Raw genomic sequence first — 19872 nt, forward strand, 5'->3', positions numbered from 1 at the left:
GCTTTGGTACCAGTAAAGCTGTCAAACTAGGATATAATGTCGAAGATTATGACTCACATTATGGTCCAGAAACAGTGATCAGTTTACAAAAAGAAAACAGGAAGACCAAGTCAATCGATGAAACATGAATTCAATGAAGAATTATCTCTAAAATATGAATATCACTGCCTATAGAAGGATCAAAACTGGCTCACGTTGTCTTGCTTGCATCATTCGAACGAAAATAGAGATATTGTAAAGCGCCTTATTGATACGGTTATTTAATTAGCTACATAAGAACAAGCTTTAAGGGGGCCATTAATCGAGGCAATTTTCTTGAGCTTGCAAACTTACTTTCAAGGTACAATAATAAATTGTATAAATAAAGTGCTTTTAGAAAAAAGTTCAGTCTTTAGCAGCCCTTCAAAAGCTATTCAAAATGAAAAATCAATCAAATAAAAATAAAAAATGTCAAGCTGTCAAGGCTTTGCTTTATTTGTAACATTTTTTTAGTTGCCTGAGAGAATTATTGTAATTGTAAATAAAGTTAGCAAAATGTTCTGTCAGTGCCTCAATTAAACGTTCGCAAAACCAATCCATGACCCCTAGCGAGCAGCTCCTGGTTGTTCTGCTATAAAGCCTTATTTATACATTTCTACGCGCATTTAAATTACAGGACGCGGCAACAAAAATCAAAGAGTGTCGAATTTTTTTGCGAATATTTCAGGAATATCAGCATTTTTTAGTTATTCGACAAAACGTACTAGTGTTTTATATACAGTAAATGTTTACCTAGTAGATCAACTATGCGTTGGAATTTTAAGTCTTGTACGATTCAGACCATAATTAGTAAAAAATGATTTGATTGAAGTTTTTAACATAATTTTAAATAGCAATGAATTTGCAAATATTTGCAGGTTTAAAATAATTTTAGAAAACTTTACTTTGTTTCTGTTAAATAGGTACATTTAATTTGAACAGACTGATATTGTTTTTAATATTGTACAAAAAAATTACAGATGTTACATATTGCAGAAATGGAATTCAAAATCTGTTATTTTTCCTAGGAAAAGTTGGATAACCTGTTGTAATGAACTAGTTTTAAGTTATCGTTTTATGCAAGGCTGTTGGCCATTTATTTATTAATTAGCTTAATTGGCCAATTGGAGCAATTATTATCCGCGAGTCGAGCCAAAACCGTCCGTTTACCCCACTCTGACGAGTGCCGCGCGCACGATCCCACCAAGACTCCTACTCCAGGGGCGCGTTCAGATGTATCGTCCGGCGTTACCGGGCGTTGTCCAAACCGTTCAGCAGGGGGATCATGAATTTCACCTCGTTTCGAATTCGACATCCGACAGTTTAATTCGATTCGGATAGAATGTAGCGATCATGCAATTTAATCGAATTATGTTCGTGTTTTTCCGTAACTTTTATCCCATTATATCAAATTATTCTATTAAATGAAAACGTAGCCAACTTCTCGTTAATACATTTAACAACATAACCTCTCATAATTTCTAATTTGTGAATTCATTTTCTTTTTGCCGATGTTTAAATTAAAGGTAAGAAACCACTACTATATAGAAAAACGTGTGTTGTCATCACTCATTTTTTTTAGTTTAAAAAATGTTGCCCATCATGCACCAAGCTGTGTTAGCTGAAAGACACTGGAGGAGAAAAGAAATATTAATTTTACAAAGAAGAGTCCTTAGAGAAACTCATCAACCTTTTCAGCTGCCTTCACAGGCGTTTATTAATTTATTTAGATTAAATAAAATGCTCGCTAGGGAACTGATAGATTTGTTAAGGCCACATTTATTTGATCGTGTTAACAGGCGTGGGGTTACTGCTGAATGTGCTGTGCAGCTTGAGATTTTATGCAACAGGGTCATATCAGAGGTCTCTTGGTGAAGTATACAATTTTGGATTGGGCCAAAGTACAGTACAGAAATATATTCATATCGTCACTGATGCTATTGTGGAACAAATCGTACCACTGAAAATAAAATTTCCTACACAACAAGAAGATCGTAATAGAATAAAAGTAGAATTTTTAAACAGATGGGGATTTCCAGGAACTATTGGAGCTATTGATGGAACCCATATAGCAATTTTGAAACCCACTGTAGATGAACATAATTTCATCAATAGGAAAGGCTTTCACTCCATTAACACACAAATTATTTGTGACTATAACTTAAGAATAACAAATGTTTACGCAAATTTTGGTGGATCTACCCACGACTCTTTTATATGGAGAAATTCAGCCATACGAGAATATATCAGAGACCTACAAAGAAATGAAAGGTGTTGGTTGATAGGTGACTCTGGATATCCATTAGAAACTTGTCTGTTAACACCCTTTCGTAATCCAAACACAGTAGCAGAACAACGATATAATACAGCATATATTTTGGCACGAAATTGTGTGGAAATATGCATAGGGGTAATGAAGATGAGATTTAGGTGTATAATGCAAGAACGAAAACCTAGATATGCACCAGAATTTGCTTGCAAATTAATAAAAGTTGCAGCAACACTACATAATATATGTATTGATGGAAATATTCCACTGAATGAAGAAATTGATGTGGAGTATCGTAATCACCGTAATGCTGACAATAATTTAGAAGACCCTGAAGGCATGCAAAGACGAAGATATATAGCTCATCAATATTTTGAATAAATATAACTTCTCATTTTGCAAAATCATTGTTCTAGTACGTAAGGTAGAATTTTTTAATTTCAAGTGGAATAATAGCCAATTGCTATGACTTCACTCATGTGTTTTTGTACAATTAAAACTTTATTATTATATTATTTTTGGTTTCCATCACCGAATATAAACATACTGTAAGACTAAACCAATGAATTTTAAGGCATATATATATATTGTTTTATTTTTATGTCACTGGCAACCAAAAATATATTAAAAATTAATACGTTTTACTTTTTCATTAGTTTTGTTACAATTGAAAAGAAATAGCTTGCATTATTTTCCAAATTTATTGATGTTAAACATTTAAACAAAAATAAATATTTTAATACAAAAACAAACTACACTAAAATGGAACGATGAAACTGCAACATCATTTTTTGTCAATAATATTGTGCAAAATATTGGCAATCTCTGCTAGCCTACTGTCAATAGTGTTCTTTATATCTTTTAATACATTAATAGTTTCCTCATATTCATCAGAGTATTTGTCTCTCTTTCTTTTTTATTTTGTGTATAAATATGGTCATGGGCCAAAGGTGTAGTAGGTGATGAACAAAAAACTGTCATAATATCGGCTGATGTGGAGCTTGTTGACATAGAACATACATTAGTAAGTTCAGCACGGGGTTCAATATTTTGTTCATTTACAAATTCTACTTCTACATTACGAGAATTTTCTGAAAACATGAAAGGTGATATTCCGGCATCAGTAGTGGGTAGCCCTACCTCTGAGCAACCCATACCTTCATAAAATGAAGATCCTAAAATATTGCTGGGTCCCCCTCCTGTGGCCTGTTGATCTTTTTTTATTTCAATGACCTTTTTCTTTAAATTTTGTTTAAAATCTGTCCATGTCTGAAAAAAATTATTTTGATCATTAGTTTGTATACAGCAATCTGTTACAATTCAGTACGTATAATGAAATAGTTTTTCTTGAATATTCAATTTTCCTTACTTTTTGCTAGTCTTGGTTCCATAACCTAGGGCATTTAAATTATTTGCTAATTCTTCCCATTGTTGTCTTTGGATTTGTCTAGCATTGGGTCCTATGGTTCTCCCAGTAGCTAAATTAGGGTGTATTTGGAAGTAGTTAAAGATGATCTCCCAGTGGGTATCATTAACTCGGCAAGACATTCTAAAAGTAATGATTGAATGAATTACTCAATATTACTACTACTACTAATTAACCATACTATAAAAATATATCCTACCTCTTAATCTCTAATCTTCAATATTTCTACTTCATAGATAAGTGCTTCGTTTTTTCTTTATGATAATCTAAAGTCAGATACCTTTTAACCTCACTCTTTTCTCAAGCAAGCCCCAAACAGAGTAAGACAGATCGAAAAAAAGATAGAGATGCGGACAAATTCGACTGCTCTCTGGGTATCGAGTTTTAAGAGCGGATGGAGTCGAAGTGAAACAGTTTCTTGATCGCAATTTAGAAATATCCGATCAAAAATGGCGGATTCACATCGGATCGAAATTTTCATGATCCCTGTGCAGATTGCATGAGGTAAAAATTAACCAAACGTTCAGAATACTGCTCGAGGCGACGCCGGGTGTACAACTTTTTACCCCAGTAAATACTTGGGTAAAAATTGACGCGCATGCGCTTACACATCAGATAAGCATATTTTTGGTGGGAAAGCAGTTTGCAGGTTATATGTTATTCTTTGTTTACAAACTGAGCCCCAACGGTTTCTAAGTTGAATTCAGACAGCGGTTTTCGCCAAATTTGTTCCTCCTAATATTATTGAACATAATATGGAATCAATATCTACACACAGTCATAATTTGGTGATGGGTGAAGATAATAATTTAATTTTAGAAGAAAATGGAAAAGTTTTAATAACTAGAATAAGTCGTAAGATTCTATTTGCCTTATTTTTGTGTGTAATTTTTAGTTAGGTATATTATTTGTAAATGTACAGGTTAATGTTAGAAGTTTACCAATAGTTGCTTATTATACGATACTTATTATCTAATATCAACATTTACCGATTTTAGATGGGTCCTTACAATATGTAAATGCAGACGTTATAAGTCGTGTATTTGGAATTACCATTGAGCAACCAACATCAAATGTAAGTTTTTATATATAGATTTAGTTGTTAAATAAATTTATTATGTGGTAGAAAAAAGCGGACTAATAATAAATTAATATGTATTTTATTTAATTTTTTCTTCTAGGTGTCCAATTGTAATTTTGTCCAGGCACAATTAAGTCGCCCATGTGAAAATATTAACATGTCCGATGAAAATGAAAGTAGAAGAAACAGTTGGAATAGAAGCAGTATTCTAGTATTATTATAAAGATCATTTGCATTTGTTTAAATAAAGCCTCAACGGTAAGGAATGAAAAAGTATGGGATATGATTTCTAAAAAAATGGGTTATTCGTCTGAGCAGTGCAAAAATAAATTTAAATATTTAAGGGCAAAATATATTAGAAAAAAGACAATATGTCGGATAAAGCAACAGGTGCCAAAAATATTAACTTTGAATATTTTGAAGAATTCGAAGAATTGTTTGGTACTGATCCAAATATAACTCCCAAAGCTATTGCCTCTTCTAGTGGCAAGAGACCATACAGTCAAATCTCGATGGCAGATAGAAGTGAGGAAGATTCATCAGACAATAATCCGAAAAGGCAAGATAAAGAAAACAAAGGAAACCTTAAAAAGCGCAAGATAAATGTTGCGGGTCATTTGAAAAATTTGGTGAAAGAAATTCATTTAAAAGAAGAAAATAGAGAAAGACGGCATAAGGAAGTCTTAGAACAAAGAGAACGTGCTCTTGCCGATTTCAATAAGTATTTACTTTTCTTAATGGAAAATGAAAAGAAAAATGAAAAATAATTTAATTTTTGTAAAACGGTGGCAGTTGTACACTCCTTAGAATGTATAAAAATCATTTTTTGTTACACTTATAAATGGCTGTTATTTGTATAAATAAATGTATAGTTTATGTTAATAAATTATTAAAATTTGTCTTGTATTATAATTTAAAAATTGCTAAAAATACTAAAAATGGTAATTAAAATTGAAACACAAATTGGCTAAATTTTAAAACTTTTTATTTTGCCTTAGAAAGATATCAGTCATCAATAATTTCTAAATTTCTGGCAATTTGGTCTCGCAACAAACTACCTTCTGCTGCAATTTGATTTGCATTATGATCAAATTCATCTTCAGTATGTTCTTGATTACACATGGCTGATCTCCCTTCTTGATCATAATCGTCCAAAAGTGCATCGTTGTACTTCAAGCATATATTATGCAGCACACAGGCAGCTTGAACTGTTTTAGGTATTAAATCTATCCTGTTCATATCTAAATATTTTAGCCTTCTAAACCGCCCAAACAATAAAGCAAAAACTCTTTCTATTACTTGCCTAGTTTCAGCATGACTTTTGTTAAAATTTTTTTGATACCTGTTTAAATTTCCTCTGTCGATATATGAAGGTATGCACCAATTACAAAAAGGATATGCTTTATCTCCAATAATGAATTGATTTTCATCCAAAAAATTTGCAGCGTTCGCTGTAATGTCTTTATATAAATCAGAATGTTTAAATATCCGAGTGTCACTTACACTGCTTGGATAACCTACAAAGGTGTCTAAAAACTCTCTATTATAGGCGCAAACAGCTTGAAGAGTAATTCCATAAAAACATTTTCTATTTATGTAAACCTCTGCATTTTCAGATGGTGCTTTAATGGCAATATAAGTCCCATCGACTGCACCAACACACCCAGAAATTCTTCCACATTTATAAAACTCTCTTTCCATTATTTGTCTTTCATTTCTTGTTGGCCATTTTATAATTTCCGGTACAATTCTGTTTAATGCATTTATCACCCGTTCAAAACACACAAAAAGGCTCGACTTAGACATATCAAATCTTCCTCCTATTGACCTAAATAAAAATAATAAGAAAACATTCTTTCAGTTCCAGTTCAACTTACCTGTAGCTATCTGGAGTACCTAATATCCATATTGCCGCCAATAACTGTTTTCTTGGGTCAATAGTTGGTTTCCCACTCACTTCGCATTGACTTTTTAAATGGTCTTTTGTATTATTATACAAAAACTCAAAACTTTCCCTAGTGAGCCTAAAGTTTTTTTGGAATTCCTTATCAGTAAAATTAGGTACAAGTTACTCCACAAAGTTGTTTGTTCTGTTTAAATTAGTTCTTGCTGATATACTCATTAAAAAAGAAATCTGGTCTAATTCGTCGTCACTCTCCGATTCTTCATCATCATCAATAATCATTTTATACAACAGAGATACAGCAGCACTTGCTGTGGCACTTCTATGACCCATTTCAAAATAACTATAGAACTATATCTGATCGACACTAATCGACAGATGATATAGAAGTAAATTAAGGTTATGTTATGTTTATGAACTAAACTGACATGTATTTATCAACTCGTTCAGATTCATGTCACATCGGACGAACAACCAAGATAAATTTTATCGGACGTTTTTTAATTGCCGGGCGTTCCATCTGAACGCGCCCCAGTGGAAGACGTGAAGATGTCGGACTGTACTCCACCGCCCAAGCTTGATAAACGCTGTAAGGCACAATAACTGAAACTGCTGGTTTGGCTGGGTACTCCACCGCCAGTGGAAGACGTTGGCTGTTGGCTGTGCAACAACGGATAGACCCTCGAAGTTGGCTGGGTACACCGCTTCCAGGAGAAATCTGTCACCCGCCACGCGATCGAACGTGCACCTCGCTCAGACTTTACCTCCTGTTAACCAAATAATTCATTTTCCTGACTACCGTTTGCTTATTTATGCCCGTTGTAAATTGAATTGCTTGGCTTTTCTCCTTGGCTGGTTGAACCTCCGCTTAATTTCCGTTGCTTTGCTAGAAACCGCTGACCAAATTTATTTGTAGAATTAAGAGTAACCCGTAAATATTTTTCTCAGTTTCAGAGCCATTTGGGACCGATTTATTTGTTGAATATCTATTACTCTAATTTATTAACCTTTTGTTTTATTTCTAGCACCGACCGAAATTAAAAACCGCATAGCATACCGTTTTTAAGTGATAGATTGTTTATTGTAAAGTAAACCAACCGTATAATACTGAATCCATTTACCGTACCGATCTTGTGTCCTGACTACCGATTTTTAACAATTCCGTCGTAAATAATTGCTCTGACCAATTTTTATTATATCATTCACACCCCTTGTTATTTATTATTACATTCGTGATTTTAGTTTGTAAAATTGTAAGGAGAATTTAATTTTGTTTTTGATTGTTTCCGTAGGCCTTATTAATATAAAATAAATCTAGTAAATATATTTCCAGTTCTCTTCATTCTTAACACCGATAAGATTGATAAATTCGCAATATATTTTTGTTGGCCTACACTTATAAGTCCGTTTATTTTGAAAGTAAAATAACACTACACTCAGATAACAACTTTGATTGAGTAAGAGAAATATAACAGACCCCTGGAATTTAAACTTTCTTCACTGTAGCTACCTGAGTACTTACTCTAAACCGAGGGTAAGGTTTACGTGGAGTTTCCCCCACGTAAAAGATAGGGAAACTGGCGCCCGAGACTAACTAAATAGAAAGAATACAAACGGAGTACGTTCCTGTGACGTCACCCACCGCCGCCGGCTGTTAAATACCTCTGCCGATAAAATAGTAGTCAAGGTTCGTCACAAAATTAGACGCCCAAGCAGGGACGTCCGTGACGCTTTTGAATATTGTAAAGTATAATTCAATTGCGAATTAACATTCCGTTTAGAATTGGTAGTCTAGAGGGGCGGCCACCAGTAACGTCTGAACTGAACCGTCCATAAAGATAAAAATTAAAGGGCGTTACACTGCGCATTTGTGTACGTTGTTTGTATTTTGCCTTTAGTATATGTTTATTTAAAAAGTTAATCTAACTTGACAAAAATCTTAATATATTTTGGATATTAAAAATTGTTGAATTTATTCCTGTAATTGTGATATCCTTGTAGGACCTGAAGGTGAGGTGAAAAAGTTTGACCTCGAAACCGGTGGTCTATTTCAAAAAAATAAAAGGATTGTGAGAAATTGTACTTTTCTTCTTATTTCTAAAATAAATTATGATTATGACGAATTAAACGATTCTATTAGTTACTTCAGAAGTCTTTATAATGAAATATTGGAGTTTTTATATTTAGCAAATAAAAACTTTTTTCAAGTTAAGAATGCTTTTCCGGATAAATCATTCCTGTCGTTAACAGATCATTATCCAAAATGATTCAATGAATTAAAATTACGCAGTAAGTTACGCGTCTGGTATTCCGATCCAACATCTTTGAACAGTCGTCAAATTTTACAGAAATAGAATTCATATACAGGGTGATTCACAACTTATCCAAAAAAATTTGGGAATAGAAGCGGCATGAAAAATGGACGCAATATTGTAAATAAAATTTTTATAAAATCCTTAGTTTCCGGGAAAACAATTATTGAAGTTGTAGCACTTTCAACCATTACATGCCTGGACAACTGTAGTCTCAAGCGTCACTCACGTTGCGCGCTTTACGAAATGCGCGTGGAGAGCCACGTGACTCCAGCGACTCCAAACACAGAAATCCGATTTTACAGTTAGTATTAACGTCGTAGGTGTTTTGAATAGCTTTCCAGTAATTAGTGTTAAAAATGGCTTACGTGTACAGCAACTCGGAGTGGATGGATATCATTATAATTTACAGCAAAACAGAATGTTTTATCAGCTTCTCGTCTATAGGCAGAACGATTTCCCGGTAGACATGCCAAATGCAGCTATTTTTACCGCGGTAGTGCAACTCGAGCGTGACACGGGAAATTTGCAACCAAATCGTGGAAGAGATGGAGTTCCAGGGCGTCCACAGCGTATTGCAGCAGCTGAGGAACACATTTTAGATATTGTTGAAGAGAATCCCCGAATAAGGACCAGGCAAATCGCTCAACAAGTACAAGGAATGTCCCAGTCAACAGTGTGGCGTATCATACATGAGGCTCAATTATATCCTTACCATGTACAGCATGTACAAGCATTAATACCAAGGGATTATCCTTTAAGAATTAGATTTTGTGAATGGTTGCTGCAACAACATGCTCAAACTCCCAGATTTACAGCTGACGTGTTAGTTACAGATGAAGCTATTTTTATACGAAATGGGATGTATAACATTCATAATACTCATGTTTGGGATTTTGAAAATCCGCACACGATTCAACGGGATCATTTCCAAGAACGCTTTTCCATAAATGTTTGGGCAGGTATTGTCGATGATCGCTTTATTGGACCATTCATATTACCAAATCGAATGGATGGGGTTCAGTATCTCGAGTTCCTTCGAAAATAAATGATTTACCTGGACTTTTGGAAGATGTGCCCTTAGATGTCGCACTCCGAATGTAGTTCTTGCACGATGGTGCTCCCCCTCATTTTCGACAAAATGTTCGGGAGTACCTTAATGAAGTTCAAGAGATACGATGGATTGAACGCCACGGTCTCCTGACTTAAACCCTTTGCACTTCTTTTTGTGGGGATATTTAAAAAATGAAGTGTATCGCACCGAAGTGGACACTATTAATGATTTACGCGAACGTATCATAGCTGCTGCAAATAAATTACAAGTTCAAAACGGACAAGAACCAGATATATTTGTGTTAGTTCGCAGAAACTGGGTGAGACGGGCCCGAATGTGTCTACGCGTTGGTGGACAAAATTTTGAGCAATTGTTGTAAGATCAGGTATGACAAATAATTTTATTAATGAAAACCACAAATTAATTTTATGTATTAATTAGTAATAACAATAACGGTAAAAACAGTTGAATTTGCTGATATAAAATAGGTGCGATAAAATTCTATTTAGATATTTCTTTCCTTGCGAAAGATTTTGACCGTTTTTATCACACCGCCATGCCGGTCGCATTGTGTGAGGTCAGGTTTTACAGTGGACCAGTTTCCAGTACCGTGCAGAAGTGTATTTTTAAATCATTTTCGAACTGCCCTTTTTGATTTTTTCTTTACAAAATTGTATTTGTAAGGGTCCTCTGTACATCCAGATTTTTTTTTTTTTTGGATAAATTCTGAATCACCCTGTATACTATTGGCCTCAAAAATGAAGTTCCACAAATTTATAGTTTTTTCAGTTTAATTTTATCACTTCCTGCAACCTCTGCATCCGTAAAAAACAAATTAAAATATTTTCGAAATTGTATGGCACAAAAACGATTAAGTAATTTGAGCTCAATTGCAATTGAATCTGAATTAGTCACGTCAATTCAAAATTCTGAAGAATTTGAATTTTACGAGAAAGTAATCGATCATTTCGCATCACATTCCCATCTTTTTTCGCAACTTGTTCAATGTAGGGGGATTTCATATTAAATATTGAGATTCTGTTCGAAATCTACATTCTCTGCCTGTCACATGATCTAATATTTAACCCTTCAAAGCCTATGGTTGCCATATGGCAACAGAAACACCATTTTATCTATATACACTCAAAATCTAAACACATCTGTAGTTTGGATTGCCAGATAAAACCATACTAGAGATTCCCATCAATGAATAGGTGGTACTACCCAAGATCCTTGTACCACATCCGCCCACATGCTTGTGTCTGACGTTATGCAAAGTGACTTTTGTATGGGCGCTTATGGGGTTTGTTTAGAGCGTATGAAAATATATGAGTTGTTGAAATTGGACAAAAAACCATACGTCAAGAAAAAGTCATCGAAAAAGTGTTTCCCCGCTGTTTCTGTTTTTTTAAAAGGACCCGCTCCCGCTTTTGCTCTGTTCTCCCCACTGTTTATGCTTCATTGGAAGACCCGCTATATTGCACGATTGGTGAAGAAAGATCGCTGTGTTGCGTCGGGGACACTTCTTTGAGGGCGAGTTCAATTTCATCTCATAACCGCTTCCATCTATATCGCACAGGATTATTACCGTTTCTCACAGATTTACAGTATTTTTTGTGCGTTTGTGTGATTTTTGGGTTCTATTTTCAAGAAAATTGTTGTTGTGTTTAGTTCTATCTTGTACTGTTAAATAAATATTGTGGAGTGGAGATAGAGACATTTTTACTGTTGCGTATTGTTAGACAAGTAGGTATTCGCCACTGTTACTTAAATTTAATATATAATTAATTTATTTATAATAGATATACTTTAATTTCACTGTAATTTAATTTAGATTGAAATTAAGATGCCTGGTATTAAATCTGGCAGCAGTAGCTGCAGTGTGGCTACCTGTAAGGTGAATGGTTTGTGGGTAAAGCAGACTGGTGCATCTATTACCTTTAAGTGCCCTAAAGAAGCATATATGAGAAGAGAATGGATAAGGAGGTGCTATAGAAAAGACAACTTAAGTGTTGAAAGTAACAAGATCTGTAGTAAGCATTTTCATGAAGAAGATTTTCTGAATTTATGCCTTTCAAAACTAATGAACATAACCCCCAAACAATTAAAACCTACGGTAATAAACAATTTGCTCATAATTATTATATGAGATATGTAACTAAATTTTATTTTAGCTTTACCTTGCCTCTATTTAAAATCTGCAACGTCCAGTTCTTGTACTTGTAATTATAGAAATGTTCCTTCAACTAGCAGTGATAGAAGTAAAAGGGCAAAAGAAAAAGAAAGAGAAGAGAAAAAGTAGTACATGAAGTTATGACATCCAAAGCTGTCCAAAATCAGCAACAGGTTGAGTCAAGAGAATCTTTGAATATTTCTGAATTGAACTTGGTAGAACGAACGACATCACCAGAAAGCCAAAATGTTGATCTGTGTCAATATGACAAAAATATTTGTGAAAATATGCAGTCCCAATACACCAAGGTAAGAAATGAGTATAATTATTCAAAGAAAGAAGTTGAACAATTAAGAAAAGAGAATAATGAGCTTCTTAAAAAAAGGGTATATTCTCCACTGTCTTAATTCCTAATCAGATTGATATTTTACTGAAGAAAAAAACTAGGGCCCGATGGACAAACAGTGAAATTAGTATAGCATTCACCATTCGGTACTTAAGTATCAGATGTGGAAAATCGATGGAGGGTGTTGGAGCGGAATTATAAAAAGATAATCGACAACAATAATAAAACGGGCAGAGGTCGAAAGACCTTTATGTATGAGAAAGAATTGCAAGAGATATTTGGCAAAAAGAAGAATATCCATCCAGAACTTTTATTAGATAGTACTATTATCCACACAGTAAAACCTGCAAATAATAGTGTAAATATTGACAGTAAGCAAGATGAAATTTGCACTGACTAAGGAACATCTACAATGAGCGAGGTTATTGAAAAAAATAAAGAAAATGAGACGATTATTAGTGGTATTGTTGGACTTACCCCATCGTCACAATTAGCTAAGGGTAAAAATTTGACACCAAGGTTACGGCGTCGCAGAATAGAAGCAAAGAATATTGTTTTAGAGTTGACGAGACAAGATAAACAGAAGTATTATGAAGAAATGTTAAAATACAGAGAGAAAAATTGGAAGTAGAGAAAAAAAGACATATAGAAAAAAAAAGAGAAAAAATGATTTAATTGAAGACAGAAATAAGTTATTAAAATTAAATGTACAAAACATTATTACACTACCTGATGAAATATAACCACATAAACTTATAAATTTTTTTATGTTTGTAGATGCTAGAGATATATGTTTGTTTCTGTTGTTTTTATTATTTATTTTAATAAATGTTTTTTATCTTACCGTAAATTTTAATTGAGTCAGATATTTATTGGTTAAATACTCATATACTCATTGGTTAAATATTAATAAAAACGTTCTCTTGCACTGTGTTGACATAAACCTTAGATCATATGATCCTCCCTATGTTCTAAGATTCTAAGGTATAAACTCGTACGAGTAGGTTTTCAGTGACCTAGACTGTGCCAATATGAACATTTAAGATTGATTGGTAATATTCTTCCTAACTTTCAACACAATTCATTGTGCATATTGTAGTGTAAAACAAATGTAAGCTAATAGCCAAAGTAAACCTTTTAAAATCTTAGAAACATATACTAGTGGAAACATTTGTTAAATGAAAAACAAAAACTTTGAATACTGTTTAATGAGATAAAAATATTCTTTACACAAAAATATTTATAATGGTAACATATTCATAACATTCCTTCTTTGTTGTATGCCAGTCACGTTATTTCTCTTTTCGTTTTACTCATTCTCCCTCTCGTGCTCATACACAGCTTTTACATATATTCCTTTGTAGTGTTAAATTTAATGCATCTTCACCTTCATCAGGAAAATCGTCATCTAAGCATAAATTATGTATAACGCCATCATAATCGCTGACTTGAATCGTGGTTCCTCAGTACCTACTAGATGTTTTCCTCAAACTCTTTCCTAGAAGTCTTTTTATGTATATTTCGGATTGTACAAACCAGAAGCTGGAAATATTATAACAAAATAAGAATAAAGTAATCCCAAAAACAGAGCCCTTTGAAATAATGGTCCTTGTAGGTTGCATGATGGTTATGGCTTACAATCGCGTTCCAAAAGTGCATATGTACTGGTCACAAAACACCTCTTTAGGAAACCAAACAATCAAAATGGCCATGGGTAGAGACATATTGCTCATGCTTTCCTCAAAACTGTATTTCAATGAATCAAATAAATCAGATCGCGCCATTAAAACGTATTACGTTGACGAATTAGTTTCCTGTTTGAAAACATCCTTTCAGAGAGTACGTTCAGAGGCCATGCACGTTTCAAAGCATTGACGAAACAATGGCAAAGTTCAAAGGTAGGTCTTCCGTCAAACAGTACCTTTGAAGCCAATCAAACGCGGAATAAAACTCTGGCAGCGCTGTGATTCTAAGACAGGGTACTTCAATGTGTATGCTGGAAAAGAAAAGGGCCCTAAAAACGAATATGCTGAAACACTGGGAGAAAGGGTAGTAAAAAAACTATGTCACACAATTAGAGGAAAAGATGTTGGCAATATATTGCGACCGGTTTTTTACGTCGGTGAAATTAGTAAACACGTTAGAATTTCCTTTTGTTGGTACCTGTATGAAAAACCGCAGAGATGTACCGAAGTTTGAAGCTAAACTTAGCTAAAGAGGAGACTTCAAGGCATTATGCAATAACTTCGGTTCGTTGGCCATAAAGTGGCAAGACACTAAAGAAGTTCTTGTTCTAAGTAATTGTCCTAAAAAATCAGTTAGCGAAGTGAATAGAACTGCGAAAGATGGTTCAAAAAATAAAATTATTTGTCCAGAAGCAATTTCATTCTATAACACTTATATGGGTGGTGTAGATCTCGCGGACCAATTTTCAGCATTATATGATCCAAACCGAAAATCTAATAAATGGCGGAAAAAAGTTTTCCAGAAGCTGCTAATGTCAGCTGTAGCAAACAGTTGGATAGTATACCAAGAACTACAGCACAAGAATATACCTTTTATAGATATCCGTTTCGTTAATCTCATCGTGTTCTACGCCTCCAGTTACCCCTGTAGCCCAGATTTCAGATTTTTATTCCAAATAGGGTAGTAAAAAATTTTTGGACTGTCGTTTTTTTATGATTACGGCACCGGGGTCTGATCTATAACTTTGTTCAAAATCGACGAAAAAAATCTGAAAATTGGTATGCGGGCATAGTGAACGATGATCTACCGATTGCCTATATCTGCTATACCGTCGCCGCCCCCGGGGGCGGCAGCCACGTCGGGGGCGGCGAAAACATGCAGATACATCTGTTTCGTCAATCTTATCGTGTTCTACGCCTGCTTTATGAAAAAAATAGTATTAAATTTTTCACATTTGACATAGCATATACAGGGTCGCGAAAAATGAAAAATGAAGCTTGGTAGTAGTACCTGAATAACCTGAGACATTTTTTTTCCGGTAATATTGAAAGAAGATATTTTTCAAGCCTCGTCATCTGCAACAAGTCATTGATTAGTTACACCAAAAAGACCTTTTGATGAATAGATTTATGCCGCAAATAAATTACATTCAATTGATGAATGTTTCTTTTTATCAAAGACACAAAACAATTTCAATAGCAAACATTACATGAAAATAATTTTAATGTATTTTGTCGTCACTGCACATTAGCAAGTGGTCGTTGTTGTGAAAAATTATTTTGAAACATTTCTAATAATGACGGGAGTAATTGTATCTTCCCTTGTCTCCCTGATTACTCTCTCCAAATGGTCAATATTTTCAAAAGGCCCTTGCAGCTATACCTTTTAAATAGCCTCATAAAAGATAATCGAAGAGGGTCAGATCCAGTGACCTAGCGGGCCAGAAAATGTGAGAATATCTATAAATTATTTTTCCATTAAAAAGATTACTTAGATATTGCCTTACATCTCTTGGTCTAATTATTTTATCTTTATAAATCCCACACCACACATTTGTTTTAAATGAGTACTGATCACAAGTCCGAATAGTAAAATTAGGATTAACATTACTTCACCAACGACAATTTTGAGAAATCACTGTCCCATTGGAACTGAACTTCGTCGAAAAAAAATATATTTCTGGCTATAAAAGGATCATTTTTTAACTCGCCTTGTATCAAAGAACTAAATTCGAATCACCGATCAAAATCGCCTGGCCTCAAGGTAAGTATAAATTTGTAAAGGCGAAATTTGTTCAATTTTAATCTTTTTGAAATTGTCTTACTTAAATAATTTGGTAATGTTGCAGATCTTTTGCGGAGATCCTAAAAAATCTCTCCGCAAAAGATCAGATCTTGTTTCATTATTGCCGGAAATCGAAAACTCATTGACGTAGGTACTACGCTTGATTATTGATTTTTTATTTTTGGCCACGCTGGATATGCTATCGCAAATATCGCAAATGTGATAAATTTAATATCATTTTTTCAAAAAGCAGAACTTTTTATAAAGTTTACCTTTTTTGTAAAATTAATAATAAAAAAATTACCCATTTTAGAGAATTTAAAAGGGACACATATCCTGAAAGTAGCGCACGCGCGCCTAATTGCTACGCCGCGCTAATCCGGCTGACTGTCCCATGCGGTGATGGCATTGCATAGCCACGGCTGAGACAAATTTTTCTATTCCCTATTCAAACATATTGGTTAGAGTATAGTTGTCATATGTTACGTCACGGTGTTCATATCCGCCAAATCTAAACGTCCTTATTGGTCAAAGGTTCTCCTACCCCGTTACAGTTATTGTTTTCGGGAATATATTCATTTGTAGAAATCAGTCTATTTTTAATTTCGTTGAAGTACAGAGCGTAATATATTCTCTTAACAAAACGAAATTTAAATCTGTGACTGGCGACTAGCGACTTATTAGTGATGTATCCTTATTTGTATTTATAAGTATTAATATAGCAAGCGTATTAGGAGTAAGCACCCCGAAATATTGCCTTCTAAACACCATATTACAACCTTGATTGCTCAACACGAGCACTTACGACTCTTACACGCCGGCCCACAAGCTCTTCTCGCTTCTGTTAGAGAACAGTTTTGGTCTCTCGCTGGGCGTAACCTTGTGCGAAAGGTCGTACATGATTGTGCACGCTGCTATCGATTTAGCCTCAAGTCGGAACAATATTTAATGGGAAGTCTTTCCGCTAAACCAGTTGCTCTTTCCGACCATTCACTATATCGGGAGTCGATTACGCCGGCCCCTTCTTACTTCGTGATAGAAAGGGTTGACATTACAAAACCACAAAGGTATATCTTTCATTGTTCATTTGCTTTGCCAGTAAGGCGATTCATTTGGAAGTTGTCAGTGACCTTACAACTGAATGTTTTTTAGCAGCGTTGCGACGTTTTATGGCCAGGCGCGGTAAATGCTCTGAAATATATTAGGACAACGGCACCACATTTGTGGGTGCAAGTAATGAAATACGTCGATTCTTTGAACAATATAAGGACAACATTGTCCGGGATCTATCAAATGACGGCATACAATGGAAATTTATTCCTCCACGCGCGCCACACTTCGGCGGGCTTTGGAAGGCAGGTGACAAGTCAGTCAAGTACCATCTAAAACGTGTAATAGGTGACTTACGAACAGTTCTGTATAGTTATATATCAAATAGAAGCTTGTCTTAATTCTAGACCACACTATCCCCTCTCTCAAGATCCTAATGACATGAATCCGCTCACCCCCACACACCTGTTGATCGGAGAATCTTTAACCACCATACCAGATCATTCATTTTCCAATGTTAAGGAAAATCGACTATCCAGCTTTCAAAGATTGCAGCAGCTATTGCAACACTTTTGGTCAAGGTGGAGTAAAGAGTATGTTTCACATTTACAACAGCGTGTTAAATGGAAAGAAAATGCACAACAATTAATCAGACCTGATACTTTGGTATTGGTAAAAGAAGACGGGCTTCCACCACTCAAATGGAAATTAGGCAGAATTGTAAAAACTCATCCCGGGCAAGACGTCATCATAAGATCTGTGACCATCAAAACTGTTTCTGGTGAGATAAACCGACCCGTAGTGAAAGTGTGTGTTCTACGTAATCAAACTTTAAATTAATATTAAATAAAAACTTTTGACCTTGCCGTTGCTTTGAAACCCTGAACGCTTTCAAGGGGGGGGCTCTATGTTGCAGTAAATACACGAATACGGCCCTGTCTAGGCTCCCCTTCCTAGAGGGTGGATGAGATGCAACGGGGCAGCGGCGGTTAGTAGAATACGTTTGTACCTTGTATGTGTCTCAATAAAGCAATTGAATCGGTGACGGTTGAAAGGGTGCTATGTCCATTTTTCAATGAAATTATATTTGATATGGGTTGCTATGGAAAATTATGTCAGCGACCGTTTGGCGTTGAATGGAACTAAGTCCCATTAACGGAATTACCAGTAATGTGTACATACTGGATTGCAGTGGGAGTTGAATGGAACTAAGTCACGGACTTAGTTCCATTCAGCTCTCACTCATGTTTTCCCATTCTAATTGCACTGTTCTGCGCACACGCATATTTCCTATCGTGTTACCGTCACTACAGTAAACAGTCACTTGTTGAAATGCAGAGTCCATAAGTTGCTGTGAAAATGAGTGGTAGAAAAAAATCTAAAAACCCTGAAACCTACAAAAGAAACATTATTAAGAAAACCAATATAGAAGGAACTGAATACATAAATTATGGTAGGAAGTTAATTCTTGCAAAAGATATTTGTCAAACATCTAACTGGTGAGTGTTAACTTTTCTAGGTTAGAAAATATTGTCTGTATGTTTGTTATTTTTAATAGCTGCAGAAGAAAACGCTGTTTGGAAAAAGTAAACTTTACGGAACGAAAATCTATACTTGCTGTATTTCACGGTTTAAGCAGCAAACATGAACAAGACTTACATTTGCAACGGTTGATCGAATTTAAATCTATTATACGAAGACCACGTGTTACAGAAAATCAGCATGAAACAAAATTACGGCAAGCTTGTTTTGAATATTTTGTATTGAACAACAATAAACGCGTCAAAATCTGCAGAAATGCGTTTGCTCAGCTTCACCGTGTGTCTGAAAAATGTATTCTGCGAATAACTCATTTGCTTGTTAAATCAGAAACACCTAGAGATAAAAGAGGTACGAATCCAAAAACATATTGCATTCCAAAACTAGTATGTCAGCAGATTCGCGATCATATTCAGTCTTTCCCTACAAAAACTACGCATTATTCTGGTCGTTGTATTCAATACTTAGATGCTAGGCTTGATGTTAAAAGAATGTTTGGCTTGTTCAAAGATAAATTCCCCAACACAAAAGTTAAATACGAATTTTATTTAAAATTTTTCAACGAAAATTTTGCACTTCGATTTGGTCGTCCACAAATCGATGTATGCTGTACATGTGAAGAGCTCTCCGTGAAAATAAAAACTCCACATTTATCACAAAATGTAAAACTTGCTGCACAAGCAAACCTGACTCTCCACAAAAGAAGAAGCAAGAAATTATTTACGGCCCTCAAAAATACAGGAGACGAATCTAAAACAAATCCAAAAATTTTAGGACTTGCATTCGATTTTATGCAGAACTTGCCACTCCCACATACTCCAGTTGGTGAAATATTTTATTTAAGACAGTTATGGGTGAATGCATTTTGCATTCACAATCTAAAAGATGATAACTCGCAGGTTTACATGTACCACGAGGGTGTCGCCAAAAAAGGCGCAAACGAGGTGTGCT

General features: G+C 34.8%; 1 protein-coding gene across 1 annotated transcript; it reads right to left on the bottom strand.

The window, feature by feature from the left end:
- Window positions 1-5799: 5799 nt before the first annotated feature.
- On the bottom strand, window positions 5800-6495 carry LOC108914065 (putative nuclease HARBI1). The gene has a single exon (XM_023456014.1). It carries the CDS (start codon window positions 6493-6495, stop codon window positions 5800-5802), a length of 696 nt encoding a protein of 231 aa, XP_023311782.1.
- Window positions 6496-19872: the final 13377 nt, after the last annotated feature.

This window comes from Anoplophora glabripennis, unplaced genomic scaffold, assembly GCF_000390285.2.
Source record: "Anoplophora glabripennis isolate ALB-LARVAE unplaced genomic scaffold, Agla_2.0 scaffold1103, whole genome shotgun sequence".
Lineage (NCBI taxonomy): Eukaryota > Metazoa > Arthropoda > Insecta > Coleoptera > Cerambycidae > Anoplophora > Anoplophora glabripennis.

What these genes read in the sequence shown, in the direction of transcription:
- LOC108914065 (XM_023456014.1), bottom strand. Translation starts at nt 6,495, where the DNA reads ATGGAAAGAGAGTTTTATAAATGTGGAAGAATTTCTGGGTGTGTTGGT.